General features: G+C 46.7%; 1 protein-coding gene across 1 annotated transcript in view; it reads right to left on the bottom strand.

The window, feature by feature from the left end:
* The window catches only part of dnpep (aspartyl aminopeptidase), a 56,642-nt gene that overhangs the window by 10,981 nt on the left and 27,284 nt on the right, over nt 1-18,377 (bottom strand). Inside the window, 5 exon segments of the mRNA XM_052014378.1 lie at nt 8,235-8,274; nt 13,065-13,225; nt 14,693-14,776; nt 16,945-17,022; nt 17,251-17,358. Coding sequence (XP_051870338.1) covers nt 8,235-8,274; nt 13,065-13,225; nt 14,693-14,776; nt 16,945-17,022; nt 17,251-17,358 — 471 coding nt within the window.

The following is an 18,377-nucleotide window of genomic DNA, read 5'->3' as shown; positions in this document are numbered from 1 at the left end:
AGGGATATTTAAGAGACTCTTAGATAGACGCATGAATGATAGAGGACTAGGGAGGGATACACCTTTAGCAGATTACAGGCCTTCTGAAAAACATTTTACCCATGTAAATGGGCGTTTTCATGAGCAGTAAACAACAGAAGCAAGACATTTCTTTCAACTTTACTCTTTAGTTTCACAAGCCAAATAAAATAGCAGGAGACCATTCATCCCCTTGAGTCTGCTCCACCATTCAATAAGATCGTGACTGATGATCCACCAACAGCCATCTTTCGGCCTATTTCTCATATTTTGTAATACCATCAGTGTCAAAAAACCTGCTGTTTTCACCCTCAAATATCCTCAATAACCAAGATTTCCACAGTTCTCCGGGAAAGGGATTCCAACGATTCACAAACTGAGCAAAAAAATTCACTGTCATAAACGTTCAATCATTTATCCCCCTTGGTTGTAGACGTCCCAGCCAGGGGGAGACAGCCCCTCCAAAGCCATCGACAACATCTTCAAGAGGAGGTGTCTCAAGAAGGCAGCATCCATCATTAAGGACCCTTACCACCCGGCCTCTTCTCATTACTACCATCAGGGAGGAGGTACAGGAGCATGAAGACCCACACTCAACGTTTCAGGAACAGCTTCTTCCCCTCTGCCATCAGATTTCTGAACGGTCCATGAACCCATGAACACTACCTCGTTATTCCTCTTTTGCAGTATTTATTTATTTTTGTAACTTATAGTAATTTTTATGTCTTGCACTGTACTGCTTCCACAAAACAACAAATTTCACGACATACGTCAGTGATATCCCCTAGCCCTACACTCAGCTCTGGAGCATCTGGACAGTAAAGACACCTACATTAGACTATTGTTTATTGACTACAGCTCTGCCTTCAATACTATAATTCAAAGCAAACTCATCATCAAACACCGAGACCTGGGACTCAAGACCTCCCTCTGTAACTGGATCCTTGACTTTCTGACCAACAGACCGCAAGTCAGTGAGGACAGGCAGCAACACCTCCATGAAGGTTATTCTCAACACTGGTGCCCCCAACAAGGCTGCGTCCTCAGCCCCCAACTCTACTCCCTATGTACTCATGACTGCATGGCCGGATTCTGCTCTAACTCCATCTACAAGTTTGCAGATGATACCACCGTAGTGGGCCGTATCTCAAACAGCGATGAGTCAGAGTACAGGAAGGAGATAGAGAGCTTAGTGGAGTGGTGTCATGACAACAACCTTTCCCTCAATGTCAACAAAGCAAAAGAGCTGGTCATTGACTTCAGGAAAGGGGGCAGTATATGTGCACCTGTCTACATCAATGGCACTGAGGTCGAGAGGGTTGAGAGCTTCAAGTTCCTTGGAGTGAATATCACCAATAGCCTGTCCTGGTCCAACCACATAGATGCCACGGCCAAGAAAGCTCACCAGCGCCTCTACTTCCTCAGAAGGCTAAAGAAATTTGGCCTGTCCCCTTTGACACTCACTAATTTTTATCAATGCACCACAGAAAGCATGCTATCTGGATGCATCACCGCTTGGTAATGGCAACTGCTCTGCCCAGGACCACAAGAAACTGCAGAGCGTTGTGGACACAGCCCAGCGCATCATGGAAACCAGCCTCCCCTCCATAGACTCTGTCTATACCTCTTGCTGCCTTGGTGAAGCAGCCAGCATAATCAAAGACCCCATCTACCCAGGTCATTCTCTCTTCTCTCCTCTCCCATCAGGCAGTAGACAGAGGAGCCTGAGGGCACGTACCACCAGGCTCAAGGACAGCTTCTATCCCACTGTGATAAGACTATTGAACGGTTCCCTTATATGATGAGATGGCTCTTGAACTCACAATCTACCTTGTTATGACCCTACACCCTGCAATGCACTTCTCTGTAGCTGTGACACTTTACTCTATACTGTTGTTGTTTTTACCCTGTACTACCTCAATGCACTCTGTATTAACTCAATGTATCTGCACTGTGTAATGAATTGATCTGTATGAACTGTAATGCAAGACAAATTTTTCCACTCTATCTCGGTACAAATGACAATAATAAACCAATAATAAACCTGATTCTGAACCCCTCGGATAATTTTATTCATCTCATCTTTCACTCTTCTAAGTTACAGGTATAATCCTACCCTACTCAATCTCTCCCAATAGCGTACGCCTACATCAATGTGATGGTAGACGCTCCACTTGCCTGGAAGAGTGCAGCTTTAACAACATTCAAGGAACTCGATACCATACAGGCCGCAGCTACCCGCTTGATAGGCACCCCATCCACAACCTTCACTCACTCCACCACCAACGCACAGTCGCAGCAGTTTCTTTAGGATGCACTGCAGCAACTCATCAAGATTCCTTAGGCAGCACCTCCTGAGGACAAGGGCAGCAAAAGCACAGGAACGCCACCACCTGGAAGCTGCCCTCCAAGCCACACACCATCCTGACAGAAATATATCCCTGTCTTTCATCGTCGCTGCTGGAGCTCCCTTCCAAACAGCGCTGTGGGTCTTCCCACACCTCAAGGACTGCAGCGGTTCAAGGCAGCAGCTCACCACCACCTTCTCAGGGGCAATTAAAAGGCTAAGCAGCCAAACCTACGTGGCAATTTCACCAAGTATAACCTTCCTTAGCGTGGAGACCAAAACTGCATAGTACAATGGGTGTGGTACCTGTTGTCTATTATAGATTTGTAGGTGGGATTAACTAGGGGTAAAAAAAGGTAGTCAGATGGAGGACATGGTCATATGCTGCAGCTGCTTGATGTGGGAACTCGTGGACCTTGCTGCGGTCCAAGATGGCCACATCTGCAGTAAGTGCTTGAGGCTGGAGGAACTTCGGCTCAGGGTCGATGAGCTGGAGTCGCAGCTACAAACACTGCGCAGCATTAGGGAGGGAGAGAGTTATGTAGACACGGTCCATCAGGAGGCAGTCACCCCCTTAGAGCAGGTACATCTGAAGTACAGGATGCAGATAGAATGGTGACTGTCAGGGAGGGAAGAGGAAAGAAGAAGTCAGGCAGGCAGACTGAGCAGGGAACCCCGGAGGCTGTTCCCCTCAGTAACAGGTTTTCCGCCTTGGAGGCTGTTGAGGGGGATGACCTGCAGGGGCCTAGCTGCAGTAACCAGGTCTCTGGCACTGGGACTGGTACTGCTGCTCAGAAGGGAAGGGTGGGAAAGAGACATGCGGTAGTGATAGGGGACTTGATAGTCAGGGAAACAGATAGGAGGCTCTGTGGCAGTGAGCATGAATCCCGGATGGTATGTTGCCTCCCAGGTGCCAGGGTCCGGGATGTCACTGATCGGGTCCACAGGATTCTTGAGTGGGAGGAAGAGCAGCCAGAAGTTGTGGTCCATGTTGGCACCAACGACATAGGTAGGAAGGGGGATGAGGTCCTGAAGAGCAAGTTCAGGGAGCTAGGCAGAAAATTGAGGAACAGGACCTCAAGGGTAGCAATCTCAGGATTGCTGCTGGTGCCATGCAATAGTGAAGGCAGGAGTAGGAGGAGGTGGCAGATAAATGCGTGGCTGAGAAGTTGGTGCAGGAGGGAGGGTTTTAGATTTCTGGATCATTGGGATCTCTTCTCAGGAAGGTAGGACTTGTACAGAGAGGACGGGTTACACCCGAACCAGAAGGGGGCCAATATCCTTGTGGCAAGATTTGCTAGGGTGGTTCGGGAGGATTTAAACTAGTTTGTGAGGGGGAAGGGAACCGGAGGAGTAGGTCAGAGGAAGAAGGGGATGGGGAAAAGTTAGATCAAACAGGTAGAGAGGCTTTGGGGAAGGAGAAGCAGAATACAGGCTATAAAAGTAGTAAGGTAGATGGACTGAAGTGTGTTTACTTAAATGCAAGAAGCGTCAGCAATAAGGGAGATGAACTGAGGGCTTGGATAAGTATGGGGGACTATGATATTGTGGCTATTACTGAGACGTGGCTGACGTCAGGGCAGGAGTGGATATTGAATATTCCTGGTTTTCGGTGTTTTAAGAGGGATAGGGAAGGGGGGAGAAGAGGAGGAGGGGTGGCGATACTGGTCAGGGACACTGTTACGGCTGTGGAAAGGATGGATGTTGTAGAAGGATCATCTCTAGAGTCCGTATGGGTGGAAGTAAGGAACAAGAAAGGAGCAGTTACTCTACTAGGAGTATTCTGTAGGCCCCCCGGCAGCAGTAGAGATATAGAGGAGCAGATTGGCAGGCAGTGTTTGGAGAGACGCAAAAATGACAGTGTTGTTATAATGGGAGACTTCAACTTCCCAAAATATAGACTGGAACCTGCTTAGTGCCAAAAGGGTTAGATGGGACGGAATTTGTTAAATGTGTCCAGGAGGGATTCCTGACGCAGTATGTTGACAGGCCGAGTAGAGGAATGCCATGCTAGATCTAGTTTTAGGAAATGAACCGGGACAGGTGAAGGATCTATTGGTGGGTGAGGCATTTGGGGGACAGTGACCATTGCTCCATAACCTTTAAAATTCTCATGGACAGGGACAGGTGCAGAGAGGACAAGAAGATATTTAATTGGGGAAGGGCGAACTATGAGGCTATAAGGAGAGAACCTGGGAGTGTAAATTGGGATGTCCTTTTTGAAGGGAAATGTACCATGGAGATGTGGTTGATGTTCAGGGATCTTATGCAGGATGTTAGGGATAAATATGTCCTGGTGAGGCAGAGAAGGAATGGCAGGGTGAAGGAACTGTGGGTGACGAGAGAGGTGGAACGACTTGTTAGGGAGAAGAAGGTAGCATACGTGAGGTATAAGCAGCAAGGTTCAGACAGGGCCTGTGAGGAATATAGAGTAGCGAGGAAGGAACTTAAGAAAGGGCTGAGGAGAGCTAGAAGGGGACATGAAAAGGTGTTGGCTAGTAGAGTTAAGAAAAATCCCAAGGCCTTTTTCATGTACGTGAAGGGTAGGAGGATGGCTAGGGTAAAGGTAGGTCCGATTAAAGACAAAGGTGGCAGAACGTGCCTGGAGGCGGCGGAAGTGGGAGAAGCTCAATGAGTACTTCTCTTCGGTACTCACCGAGGATAGGGGTCTTGATGATGCGGAAGGGAGTGCTGGTAAGGGTAATGTTCTCGAGGTTGCAGACATCAAGAGAGAGGATGTGTTGAAGTTGTTAAATAATATCAAGACAGATAAATCTCCGGGGCCTGACGGGATATTCCCCAGGCTGCTTCGAGAGGCAAGGGAGGAGATTATTGAACCGCTGGTAAGGATCTTTGAGTCCTCGTTGTCCATGGGGATGGCACCGGAGGATTGGAGGGTGGCGAATGTTGTCCCCTTGTTCAAAAAAGGTAGTAGGGATAGTCCAGGGAATTATAGACCGGTGAGTCTCACGTCTGTGGTGGGTAAGCTGTTAGAAAGGATTCTAAGGGATAGGATCTATGAACACCTAGAGAATCATGGACTGATTAGGGACAGCCAGCATGGCTTTGTGAAGGGAAGATTTTCCTCACCGCCTGATAGAGTTCTTTGAGGAGGTGACGAGGAAGATTGATGAGGGTAGTGCGGTGGATGTGGTCTATATGGATTTTAGTAAGGCGTTTGATAAGGTTCCTCATGGTAGGCTTCTTCAGAAGGTCAGAGGCCAAGGGATCAAGAGAAGCTTGGCTGTGTGGATTAGGAATTGGCTTGCATGTAGAAAGCAGAGGGTTGTGGTGGAGGGAGGTGCCCTTGGATTGGAGGGCAGTGACTAGTGGTGTCCCGCAGGGATCAATTCTGGGACCTCTACTTTTTGTGATATTTATAGATGACTTAGATGAAGGGGTGGAAGGCTGGGTTAGTAAGTTTGCGGATGACACTAAGACTGGCGGTGTTGTGGATAGTGTGGAGGGCTGTCGGAGCTTACAGAGGGATATTGATAGGATGCAGAGCTGGGCTGACAAGTGGCAGATAGAGTTCAATCGTTCAATCCGGAGAAGTGTGAGGTGGTACACTTTGGAAGGACAAACTCCAGGGCAGAGTACAAGGTAAATGGCAAGGTACTTGGCAGTGTAGAGGAGCAGAGGGATCTGGGGGGTTCATATTCACAGTTCACTGAAAGTTGCCTCACAGGTGGATAGAGCAGTTAAGAAGGCCTATGGGATGTTGGCTTTCGTAAATCGCGGGATTGAGTTTAAGAGCCGCGAGGTGATGATGCAGCTTTACAAAACTCTAGTTAGACCACACTTGGAGTACTGTGTTCAGTTCTGGTCGCAGCATTATAGGAAGGACGTGGAGGCGTTGGAGAGGGTGCAGAAGAGATTTACCAGGATGCTGCCTGGATTAGAGCGTATGGAATATGAGGAGAGGCTTAAGGTGCTAGGGCTTAATTCACTGGAAAGGAGGAGGATGAGAGGAGACATGATAGAGGTATATAAAATATTGAGAGGAATAGATAGACAGTCAGCACCTCCTTCCCAGGGTACCAATGCTCAAGACGAGAGGGCATGGCTTTAAGGTTATGGGTGGGAGGTTCAGGGGAGATGTCAGGGGGAGGTTTTTCACCCATAGAGTGGTTGGTGCATGGAATGCACTGCCTGGGGTGGCGGTGGAGGCAGATACATTGGACAGGTTCAAGAGTTTGTTGGATAGGCATATGGAGGAGTGTGGGATAGAGGGATATGCGGGAGGAAAGGGTTAGATAATGTGAGGGTGGTTTGATGGACGGCACGACATGGTGGGCTGAAGGGCCTGTTTTGTGCTGTATGGTTCTATGGTTTTACCAGAGGCATAGAGTCATCGAGCAATACACCACGGATGCCGGCCCTTTGGCCCATTAAGTCCATGCCGACCATGGTGCCCACCCAGCTCGTCCCAATTTCCTGTGTTCGGCCCATATCCCTCTGTCCCACCCCTCCATGTACCTATCCAAGTGCTTCTTAAATGATACTGTTGTACCTGCCTCACCCACTTCCTCTGGCAGCTCGTTCCATATACTGACCACCCTCTGCGTGAAAAAGTTGCCCCTCAGGTCCCTTTTAAATCTTTCCCCTCTCACCTTAAACCCATGCCCCCTAGTTTTGGACTCCCCTCCCCTGGGGAAAAGACTGTTACCGTCCACCTTATCTATGCCTCTCATCATTTTAAACATTTCTATAAGATCACCCCTCATTCTCCTACGTTTCAAGGAATAAAGTCCCAGCCTGGCCAACCTCTCCCTATAACTCAGGCCCTCGAGTCCTGGCAACATCCTGGTAAATCTTCTCTGCACTCTTTCCAGTTTAACTATGTCTTTCCCATAACAGGGTGACCAAAACTGTACACAGTGCTCCAAGTGCAGCCTCACCAATGACTTGTACAACTGCAATATAACGTCCCAACTCCTATACTCAGTGCCCTGACTGATGAAGGCCAGCGTGCTAAACACCTTTTTCACCACACTGTCTACCTGTGACACTGCTTTCAACAAACTATGTACTCCTCGGTCCCTCCGTTCCATTATACTCCCTAGTACCCTACCATTCATAGCAGAAGTCCTATGCTGGTTTGACTTTCCAAAATCCATCACCTCACACTTAGCGGTATTGAAATCTGTTTGCCACTACTCAGCCCACTTTCTTAACTGATCAAGATCCCCCTGTAATCTACGATAACCTTCTACACTATTAACAACACCTCCTAATTTCTGGTCATTTGCAAACTAACCGAGCAAGCTTTGTGCATTCAGATCAAGCTGTTTGCAGTCCTGTGCAGTTACAGTGAGATTTCCTTACTCCTTTACTTCAGGTTCCATTGAAATAAAGGTCAATATAAAACTTGCTTTCCTGATTGCTTGCTGTAACTGCAAGTTATCATTGTGTGTTTTGTGAACCAGCATACCCAGATGCCACCAAGACTTACTAATATTTCACATCTTAAAAAAAATTTCAACAGATTTGTTTAGAAGAATAATCTCACATTTCACCGCCCCCCCCCCCAATATTTTTGTTGATTTGTGAACATAGAACAGCGCAGTACAGGCCCACGATGTTGTGCCGACATTTTATCCTGCTCTAAGATCCATCTAACCCTTCCCTCCCACATAGCCCTTCATTTTTCTATCATTCATGTGTCTGTCTAAGAATCTCTTAAATGTCCCTAATGTATCTGCCCCCACAACCTGGCAGTGCATTGCATGCACCCACCACTTTCTGTGTAAAAAAAACTTACCCCTGACATCCCCTTATATCTTCCTCCAATCACCTTAAAATTATGTCCCTTTATGAATTCATTACGAAACCTCTGTGGGATTTAATTATGACCCAGATATCTCACCTTGTGCAGAGCCGGCCTCAGATTCTCCTCATGTTTGTCTCTGGAAAGATTGAAAACAAAGCAAGTTTCACTCAGTTCTGGCTTGTTATTTCTTGTCTAAAGTCCACAATTCTTGCTGCAAGTGACACTGGAGAAGGTGCATTACCAATACAGGCATGGTCTCCACACTGTAGGAGGAAGTGACTGCACCAGAGAGGTGCAGAGGAGATTCAACAGGATGTTACCTGGGACGGAGTGTTTCAGATACGAAGAGAGATTGGATAGGTTGGGTTTAACATAGAACAGTACAGCACAGAACAGGCCCTTCAGCCCACAATGTTGTGCCGACATAGCTAATCCCTCCTACCTACAGAATGTCCATATCCCTCCATTTTCCTCTCATTCATGTGCCCATCCAAGGCCCTCTTAAAAGTCTCCGATGAATTTGTCTCCACCACCCTATCAGGCAACGCATTCCAGGCATCCACCACTCTGAGTATAAAACGTACCTCTCATGCCTGTTCTGAACCTACCCCTCTCACCTTTGTATGCCCTCTGGTATTGGATTGCTCAATAATGGGGAAAAAGATATTGCTTGTCCACCCTATCTATGCCCCTCATAATTTTATACACTTCCAACAGATCACCCCTCAGTCTCCGCCGCTCCAGAGAAAAGAGCCCAAGTTTGTCCAGCCTCTCCTGATAGCACATGCCCTCTAATCCAGGCAGCATCCTAGTAAACCTCCTCTGCACCCTCTCTAAAGCCTCGACATCCTTCCTATAGTGAGGTGACCAGAATTGCACGCAATACTCTAAATGCAGCCTAACCAGAGTTCTAAAGGGTTTGTTTTCCTTAGAGTTGTACATCAAGCAATTAAGCCCTTCAGCCCAACTCATCCATGCCAACCAATTTGTCTACCTAAGCTAGTCCCACCTGCCTGCATTTGGCCCACATCCCTCTAAACCTTTCCTACATGTCTAAATGTCTGCTAACCATTGTAATTGTACCTGACTCTACCACTTCCTCTGGCAGCTCATTCCATATACTCACCACCCTCTGTGTGAAAAAGTTGTCCTTCAGGTCCCTTTTAAATATTTCTCCCTCTAACCTTAAACCTGTGCCCTCTAGTTTTAGACTCCCCTTACCCATGCCCCTCATGATTTTATAAACCTCTCCATTTTCCTTGGCGCAGAGGAGGCTGAAGGGGGACCTGACAGAGGTGTACAAAATTATGAGGGGCACAGAGAGGGTAGAGAGTGAGAAACTTTTCACCATAGCAGAGGTGTCTACGACCAGAGTGCAGAGGTGTAAGGCAAGGGGCAGGTGGTTTAGAGGGGACCCGAGAAAGAACCCAGAGGGAGGTTAGAATCTGGAATGCACTGTCTGAGGGGGTGGTGGAGGCAGAGACTCCCACAACACTTAGCAAGTATCTAGACGTGTACTTTAATTCACCAAGGTAGAGAAGTGCTGGCAGATGGGATTAGGGATAGGTACTTGATGATTGGCATAAACTGGTGGGCTGACTATAATTTATGATGAAGACAATAGAATCAAAATTAGGTAAAATCAAAAAGGTTGGGGCTTTTTTGATAAGTCTGAAATGTAACCTGATAAAGATCCTTAAAATTATGAAAGAATTCAATAGGATAAATTGGTTTTATTACAATAATAAACCAATTTACCCTATTGAATCCTTTCATAATGTACCAAGTTACAGTGAAAAACTTATCTTGCGTACAGTTCATACAGATCAGTTCATTACACAGTGCGTTGAGATAGTACAAGGTAAAACGATAACAGAATGCAGAATAAAGTGTTACAGTTACAGAGAAAGTGCAGTGCAGGCAGACAATAAGGTGCAAGGTCATAACAGGGTAGATTGCCTATTAGAGGTCTGTTCGATAGTCTTATAACGGTGGGATAGAAGTTGTCCTTGAGCCTGGTGGTACATAGGGTAAACACGGAGATGATGTTTCTATTTGCCGATGAGTCCATAAACCAGAGGCACGCAAGATAAAAAAGCCTGAAAGCACGTACCACCAGGCTCAAGGACAGCTTCTATCCCACTGTTATAAGACTACTGAAAGGTCCCCAGAACAGTAAGATGGACTTTTGACCTCACAATCTACCCTGTTATGGCCTTGCATCTTATAGTCTACCTGCACTGCACTTTCTCTATAACACTTTATTGTGCATTGTTATTGTTTTCCCTTGTACTACCTTGATGCAGTGTTGTACTTTGCACTAAGATGGACTTTTTTTTTTATAACTGTCCCCTTTCTTGTAAGAATTGTTTGTTTATTTTATGTTTTTCTTGTGGATGCTGCTTATCTGGTGCTGTGTGCCTGTGATGCTGCTGCAAGTAGGTTTTTCATTGCACCTGTGCACACATAGACTGGTGCATATGACAATAAACTCAAAGACTTTAACGAAATAATCTGTATGGATGGCATGAAAAGTTTTCACTGTATGTCAATACATGTGACAATGATAAACCAGTTTACCAAGGCGCTTTATTTTCCATAAATATAAGATTACTAAATCCAATCAGGAATTCAGGAGAAACCTCCTCATCCAGAGGGTTGTTAAAATGTGGAGCTCAATGCCACAGGCAGGGCTGAGGGAAAGAGTCCAGTTACATTTAAAAGGAACAGGGTGAACACATGTGTAAGGAAAGTGTGATGAGGAGAGCTTACGTGGAACCTGAACATCCAGCACGGTTGCAGCACTGATGACCTGCGCTCCAGAACTAGCTGCGCCTCTCGTCAAGCTGTTCTAATACAGTTGCAGCATTGGCATCTACCCAACAGTGTGGAACTTGCTCAGATATGTCCTGTTCACAAAAAGCAGGACAAATCCAAACCAGCTAATTACTGTCCAATCAGTCTACTCTGAATCAGTTGGCAGTACTATCAAGCAGCACCTTCACCTGCTCATTGATGCCCTGAGTTTCATAGAACACTACAGCACAGTACAGGCCCTTCAGCCCATAATGTTGTGCCAACATTTTACCCTGCTCTAAGGTCTATCTAACCCTTCCCTCCCACATAGCCCCCTATTTTTCTATCATTCATGTGTCTATCTAAGAGTCTCTTAAATGTCCCAAATGTATCTGCCCCCACAACCTCTGCAGGCAGTGCGTTCCACGCACCTACCACTCTCTGTGTTAAAAACCTTCCCCTGACATCCCCTTATACCTTCCTCCAATCACCTTAAAATTATGTCCCCTCGTGTTAACCATAAAGACGAGGTTTCTTTAGACTTAATGACAGCCTTGGTCCAAACATGGACCAAAGAACTGCATTCCAAAGGTGACAGGAGAGTGACATCAAGCAGCATTTGATTGGATATTGCATCTAGGAGCCCTGGTAAAACTGAAGGGAGGGCATCAAGGACTGGAGCACCAGGGACGACGGCTGCGATCGTTGGACATCAATCAGCCCAGCACAGCACAGCACTGCAGGAGTATCCCAGATCCAATCATCTTCAGATACTTCACCAGTGACTTCCCTTCCATTATAAAGTCAGAAGCAGGGAGGTTAGCTGTTGATTGTGCAAAATTTCATTTCATTTGCACCTCCTCAGCAACAAAAAAAATAGGTTGGGTCAAATGGTCACTTGTGCTGGCTCTGCTATTCAAGATCACCACTGATCTTCCACCTCAATGCTATTTTCCTGTTCTATCCCTACATCTGCAGGGACTAATCTAATGATATCTAACTTATTCCCTGGAGCATAGAACTGAGAAGTATAAAATCATGAGGAGCATAGATAGGATGAAAGCACACAGTCTTTTTCCTAGGGGAAAGGGATTCAAAAATTAGAGGGGATATGTCTAAGGTGAGAGGGGAGAGATTTAAAAGGGACTCGAGGGGCAACTTCTTCACACAGAGGGTGGTGAGTATATGGAATGAGCTGCCAGAGGAAGTGGTAGAGGCAGGTACATTGAGAATACTTAAAAGACATTTGGACAGATATGATGATGGGGACCTTGGGGTGTAAGTCCATGGCTCATTGAAAGTGGCTGCACAGGTAGACAGAGTGGTTAAGAAGGCTTATGGAATGCTTGCTCTCATTAATCAAGGTATTGAGTATAGGAGTCAAGAAGTTATGATGCATCTCTATAGAATTCTGGTTAGTCTGCATCTTTAGAGTATTGCGTGCAATTCTGATCACCTCATTATAGGAAGGATGTAGAGGCTTTAGAGAGGGTGCAGAGGATACTGCCTGGATTAGAGGGCATGTGCTATCAGGAGATGCTGGACAAACTTGGGATCTTTCCTCTGGAGCGGCGGAGGCTGAGGGGTGATCTGTTGGAGGTGTATAAAATTATGAGAGGCACAGATAGGGTGGACAAGCAAAATCTTTTTCCCATCATTGAGCGATCCAATACCAGAGGGCGTGCATTTAAGGTGAGAGGGGGTAGGTTCAGAAGAGAAGCAAGAGGCAAGTTTTTTTTAACTCAGAGAGTGGCGGATGCCTGGAATGCATTGCCTGATAGGGTGGCGGAGGCAAATTCATTGGGGGCTTTTAGGAGGGGCTTGGATGGGCACATGAATGAGGGGAAAATAGAGGGATATGGGCATTCTGTAGTTAGGAGGGATTAGCTATGTCGGCACAACATTGTGGGCCGAAGGGCCTGTTCTGTGCTGTATGTTCCATATTTAAGAGGGGTATGGGCCAAATGCAGGCAAATGGTACTAGCTTACTGGCATCTTGGTCAGCATGGACAAGTTGGGTTGAAGGGCCCGTTTCCATGCTGTATGACTCTAGATCAACAGTCTACAGATAATCTGGCCAATGGCCACATGTATTCCTGCTTAGGAAGCATGCAAAGACAGAACACTTACTGGTAGTTGGGGTGCACAGCATGAGCCATGTCAGAGCTGAGCATGAAGGACTTGGGAATGGCTTCCTCGTACGCAGTCAGGTTGTGGTTGCTGCTGGACAGTCGGCGAAGGACTAACTCTGTCAAGCAGGACTCTGCACCTTGAGCACTGCCACTACCAACCTCGACACGGCAGGGGAGAAGGGGAAGAACATGATTAGAACTCGGGTTCGAGACACATTCAGGCTTCTGAGATTTCACTTAAATTGCTCTTTAGTGCAGTAAAGCATCCACCGGAACGTTAACCAAACAAGAACCTAACTTGTTATTAATCCAAAGACATCACAGCACAAACTCATTAGGCTGAATGTCCTCCCCGTGTGTGGAAACAAAAATATGAAGTAATGGTTCAAGTTGCCCTCGTTCATTAGGAGTTTGAGGAGATTTGGTATGTCACCAAAGACTCTTGCAAATTTCTACAGATGTACGGTGGAGAGCATTCTGACTGGTTGCATCACAGCCTGGTATGGAGGCTCCAATGTGCAGGATCGCAAGAGGCTGCAGAGCATTGTAGACTCAGCCACCCCACCATCGAGGACGTCTTCAAGAGGCAATGCCTCAAGAAGGCGGCATCCATCACTAAGGACCCTCAGCATCTGGGACATGCCCTCTTCTCGTTACTACCATCAGGGAGGAGGTACAGGAGCCTGAAGACCACACTCAACGATTCAAGAACAACTTCTTCCCCTCTGCCATCAGATTTCTGAATGGTCCACGAACACTACCTCGTTATTCAATTTTGTTTTGTGGCCGCTGTCTGTAAGGAGTTCGTACGTTCTCCCAGTGCCAGCGTGGGTTTCCTCCGGGTGCTCCGGTTTCCTCCCACGTTCCAAAGACGTACGGGTTAGGAAGTTGTGGGCATGCTATGTTGGTGCTGGAAGCGTGGCGACACTTGCGGGCTGCCCCCAGAACACTCTACACAAAAGATGCATTTCACTGTGTGTTTCCATGTACATGTGACTAATAAATAAATATCTATGAATCTTAAGAGTTAATTGGAATGTGGGAAGAATAAATGGGATTAATGTTGGATTAGTGTCAACGGGATGTTGATTTGGTGGGATATAGACATTGGAGCAGAATTAGGCCATTCCGCCCATCAAGTCTGCTCTACCATTCAATCATGGCTGATTTAATTTTCCCTCCCAATCCCCTTCTCCTGCCTTCTCCCGCGACCTTTGACGCCCTTATTAATCAAGAACCTGTCAACCTCCACTTTAAATACACCCAATGGCCTCCACAGCCATCTGTGGCAATGAATTCTACAGATTCACCACCCTCTGGCTGAAGAAATTCCTCCTCTGTTCATTCCAGAAGGTTGCAAAGTGCCTAGACAGAAGGTGTTGTTCTTCTTGTTTATATTGGACCTCATTATGGCAGTGGTCTTAATCCATATCATCTTGTCTCACACGTCATTGTTGTTTTAGATTCCAGCATCTGCAGTTTTATTTGCTTCCCCTGCATTGGCAAACCCCACTTCCTTGTTACTCGTGGGGTAAGGCAGATTCTCCTGGATTTCACAATGATTTTTAAGTGGTCTTATCAGACCCTCCACCTAGTTGGAAACATCCTCTCTGCGTCTGCCCTTACCTCTTCATTGTCGAACAGCGTAATCATTCGGATATTGGTGTCTTCTGCCAGCGTCCCATTGTCCTTAGTTGATTCTATCAAGCCCTGTGGGGGGAAAAAAATAAAGAGAATGAAGTCTTATCGTAGAGGTGTTATGGCACAGGGAGCGTAGAGGCTGTGCAACACTCCGGCTCAGTGGGTAGACAAACTGGCGCATGACCGGGTCTCCCCCTCACCTGCTTGGGGGGGGGGGGGGGGGGGGGGGGGGGGGGGGGCGGGTCCACTATATAGTTTGGTGAACAACACTTTTGACTCATTTTACTTTTGCCTTAGTGACATCCAATCACACAGCACAGAAACAGGCTCTTCAGTCACTGCCCACACCGACCATCAGCACAGGTTTACACCAATCTCTCTCAATGTCCTACTTCTCCAGTTTTACACTAATCCCATTTTATTCTCCCCACATTCTCATCGACTCCCCCCAGATTCTAACCCTTGCCTGCACTTGGGGGGGGGGGGGGGGGGGGAATAGGATTTGCAGCAGCCAATTAACCCAACAACCTGCAGGTCTTTGGGACATGGGAGGAAACCGGAGCACCCGGGGGAAACCCGCACAGTCACAGGGAGAACGTGCAAACTCCACACAGACAGCGCTGGAGGTCAGGACCGAACCTGGGTCACTGGAGCTACTGTGCTTTCCTTAGCACGTGAACTCACCTTCAGAGTTAGAGATGAGCAGACGACTCACTGAGCCGAGTCTGGCCTGGAGAAAGCAGGGATGATGAAAGGGAAGCAACACTCAGTCTAATGTCAGTGCTGGGAAAACTAGGTACAAAATGCATTCAATTCAGGTCACCCCATAACAGGAAGGATGTGGAGGCTTTGGAGAGGGTGCAGAAATTTACCAGGATGCTGCCTGGATTAGAGGGCACATGCTATAAGGGGAGGTTTGACAAACTTGGGTTGAGAGGAGGCTGAGGGGAGACCTGATAGGAGTTTGTAAGATTATGAGGCACAGACAGAGTAGACAGCCGGTATCTTTTCCCCTCGAAATATCTAATACGAGAGGGCATGCATTTAAGGTGAGAGGGGGAAAGTTCAAGGAGAAGTGCAGGGCTAGTTTTTTTTCTTACACAGAAAGTGATGGGTGCCTAGAATGTGCTGCCAAGGGTGGTGGTGAAAGCAGATACAACAGTGATGTTTAAGAGGTTCTTAGACAGGCACACGAATGTGCAGAGAATGGAGGGATGTGGACATTGTGTAGGCAGAAAGGATTAGTTTAGTTGGGGCTTTAATTACTTGTTTAATTAGTTTGGCACAACATTGGATGATGATGAATTATGGGAAGGTTAGGGGAAGTGAGCACAGGGGCACTTTTAGAAATAAGGGTCAACGTCCCATTAGACTTCCCTATTACCTGCTGCATTTACGTACTAGCTTTCTGTGTTTTGTACACAAGGACTCCCAAATCCCCTTGCGCTGCAGAATGCTCAATTCAAGTAATGTTCTGTTCTTTGCTCTTCCTTCCAAAATGAAGGCATTTTCCCCACGTTATGCTGTTTCTGTGCCTCACTCACTTCACCGATCAATACCTCGGCTGTTTGTATCCTCCTTGCCACTGGTCTGCCACACAGTTCTGCAAGTTGTTAACATACAAACTGTGAGGGGACATAGACAAGTTAAACCAGAGATTGGTGGAAGATGCAACTTAATGCAGATAAGTGCAAGATGCTCCACCTTGTGACAACACTGATAGGCACGGTAGTGCAGCAGTTAGCGTAACACTTTACAGCGCCACTGACCCTGGTTTAATTCCGGCCACTGTCTGTAAGGACTTTGTACATTCTCCCCGTGTCTGCATGCGTTTCCTCTGGGCGCTCCGGTTCCCTCCCACATTCCAAAGACGTAGGGGTTAGGAAGTTGTGGGCATGCTATGTTGGCGCTGAAAGCGTGACGACACTTGCGGACTGCCCCCAGAACACTCTACACAAAAGATGCATTTCACTGTGTGTTTTGATGTACATGTGACCAATAAAAGATATCTTATCATCAAAACGGTTCTATGTAAACAGACGGTCAATGTTTCAGGTCCACAATCAGTCGTGATGCAGGGTCTCGACATGAAATGTCCATCACCCCTTCCTCCACAGATGCTGCTCGAGCCGCTGACTTCCTCCAGCAGTCTGCTTTTTGCTGCAGAGATTCCAGCACCTGCAGTCTCTTGTGTCCCTGCAGCCTTCTGCAAGTGAATTCCAACTTCCCTGTTATACCTGGAGGGCACAGTAGCAGCTGTGGAGGTTATCCAATCGCGGAGCAAATATAAATTCCTTGAAAGCACCGCCCAGGGCCTGGAAAGAAGAACAGGGATTTCATGAAAGAGCAGCACTCAAGATGTCACCAACCCCTTCAATCTATCCGAAACATCCCGACATCACGAGCTTTAGCATGTGTATCCTTTTCCCCCTTGATTTTGTGGCTGGCTCCCATTGAAGAGCAAACTGCCCAGCGGTCTGTTCCCAGCCCATTCATTCCATTCTCCCCAGCAGTCTGCTGAGCCACCTCGGACAGGGACTCACCGCAGGCTGTGTATCGGCCAGGCACAGCTCAAAGTCCATGATGTTTTCCATGCTCACTCCCAGCTCTGTGCAGATCAGGTTCAGCAGGACAGGATGGTGCTTATTACACTGCAGGCAAAAGCACATTGCAAGAACTCAGTGAAACCAACATGGGCGTGGTAAACAGACCGCTTTATTGCAGAGGTGGACTTCCATGCACTGCCAGGGGGGGGTGGAGGCAAAGGCAGAGGCGTTTAAGAGGCTCTTAGATAGGCACATGAATGTACAGAGACTGGGGGATGTGGACATCTGTAGGCAGATGGGATTAGCTTAGTTAGGCATTTAATTACTAGTTTAATTAGTCAGCACAACACATAATATTCATTTAAAAACAAATGAAGGCCTTCTATATTTTGAGATTGATAAATGATGCAAACAGCTATTTGCAAAGTCTGACATCCGTACAGACTGCAGCAATCTAAGTCATCCAACAAGTGGTTTTCTACAAGGCCCAGGCCCATCTCCCAACCAATATGATGACTCTGCAGACCTTTTCTATTGCTCTGAACATCACCCTACGAATCTCTCTCCTCTTGCCTCTGCGCTGAGGTCAATACTCTGTGCTCTTCCTAATCTTGGTTTAAACTGTAATTGGTTTATTATTGCCATGTGTACCGAGATACAGTGAAAGCTTTTGTTGACGTGCCATCCAGACAAATTATGCCATACACAAGTACATCGAGGTAGTACAAAAGAAAAAGCAATAACTGAATGCAGGATACAGTATTACAGTTACAGAGAAAGTGCAATGCAGGTAGACAATAAGGTGCAAGGCCATGACGAGGTACATTGAGAGTTCATCTTTAGTGATATCACCTAATTAATCTGCCCTGAACTCCAAAATTGTGTTCCAACAATATCCCTAAACCCATTCTAATAAGACGCAAGCATCATTTGCTGTATGCTTCAAGCATTTTTGATTCCATTTTTTAAAAATATATTTGTTCATGGATTTGGATCTCACCGTCCAGATCAGTATTTATTGCCTGTCCCTAAACCAAATGGGTTGCTGGGATAGTTTTCAGTGTAGCTAAGAACCAATCACACATGTAAGCCAAATTTCTTTCCCTGATGATTAGTGAACCACA

Source organism: Pristis pectinata, chromosome 1 (assembly GCF_009764475.1).
Source record: "Pristis pectinata isolate sPriPec2 chromosome 1, sPriPec2.1.pri, whole genome shotgun sequence".
Classification (NCBI taxonomy): domain Eukaryota; kingdom Metazoa; phylum Chordata; class Chondrichthyes; order Rhinopristiformes; family Pristidae; genus Pristis; species Pristis pectinata.
Note: the sequence above shows the minus strand (reverse complement) of the source record. Positions and strands in the feature narration are given on the sequence as shown.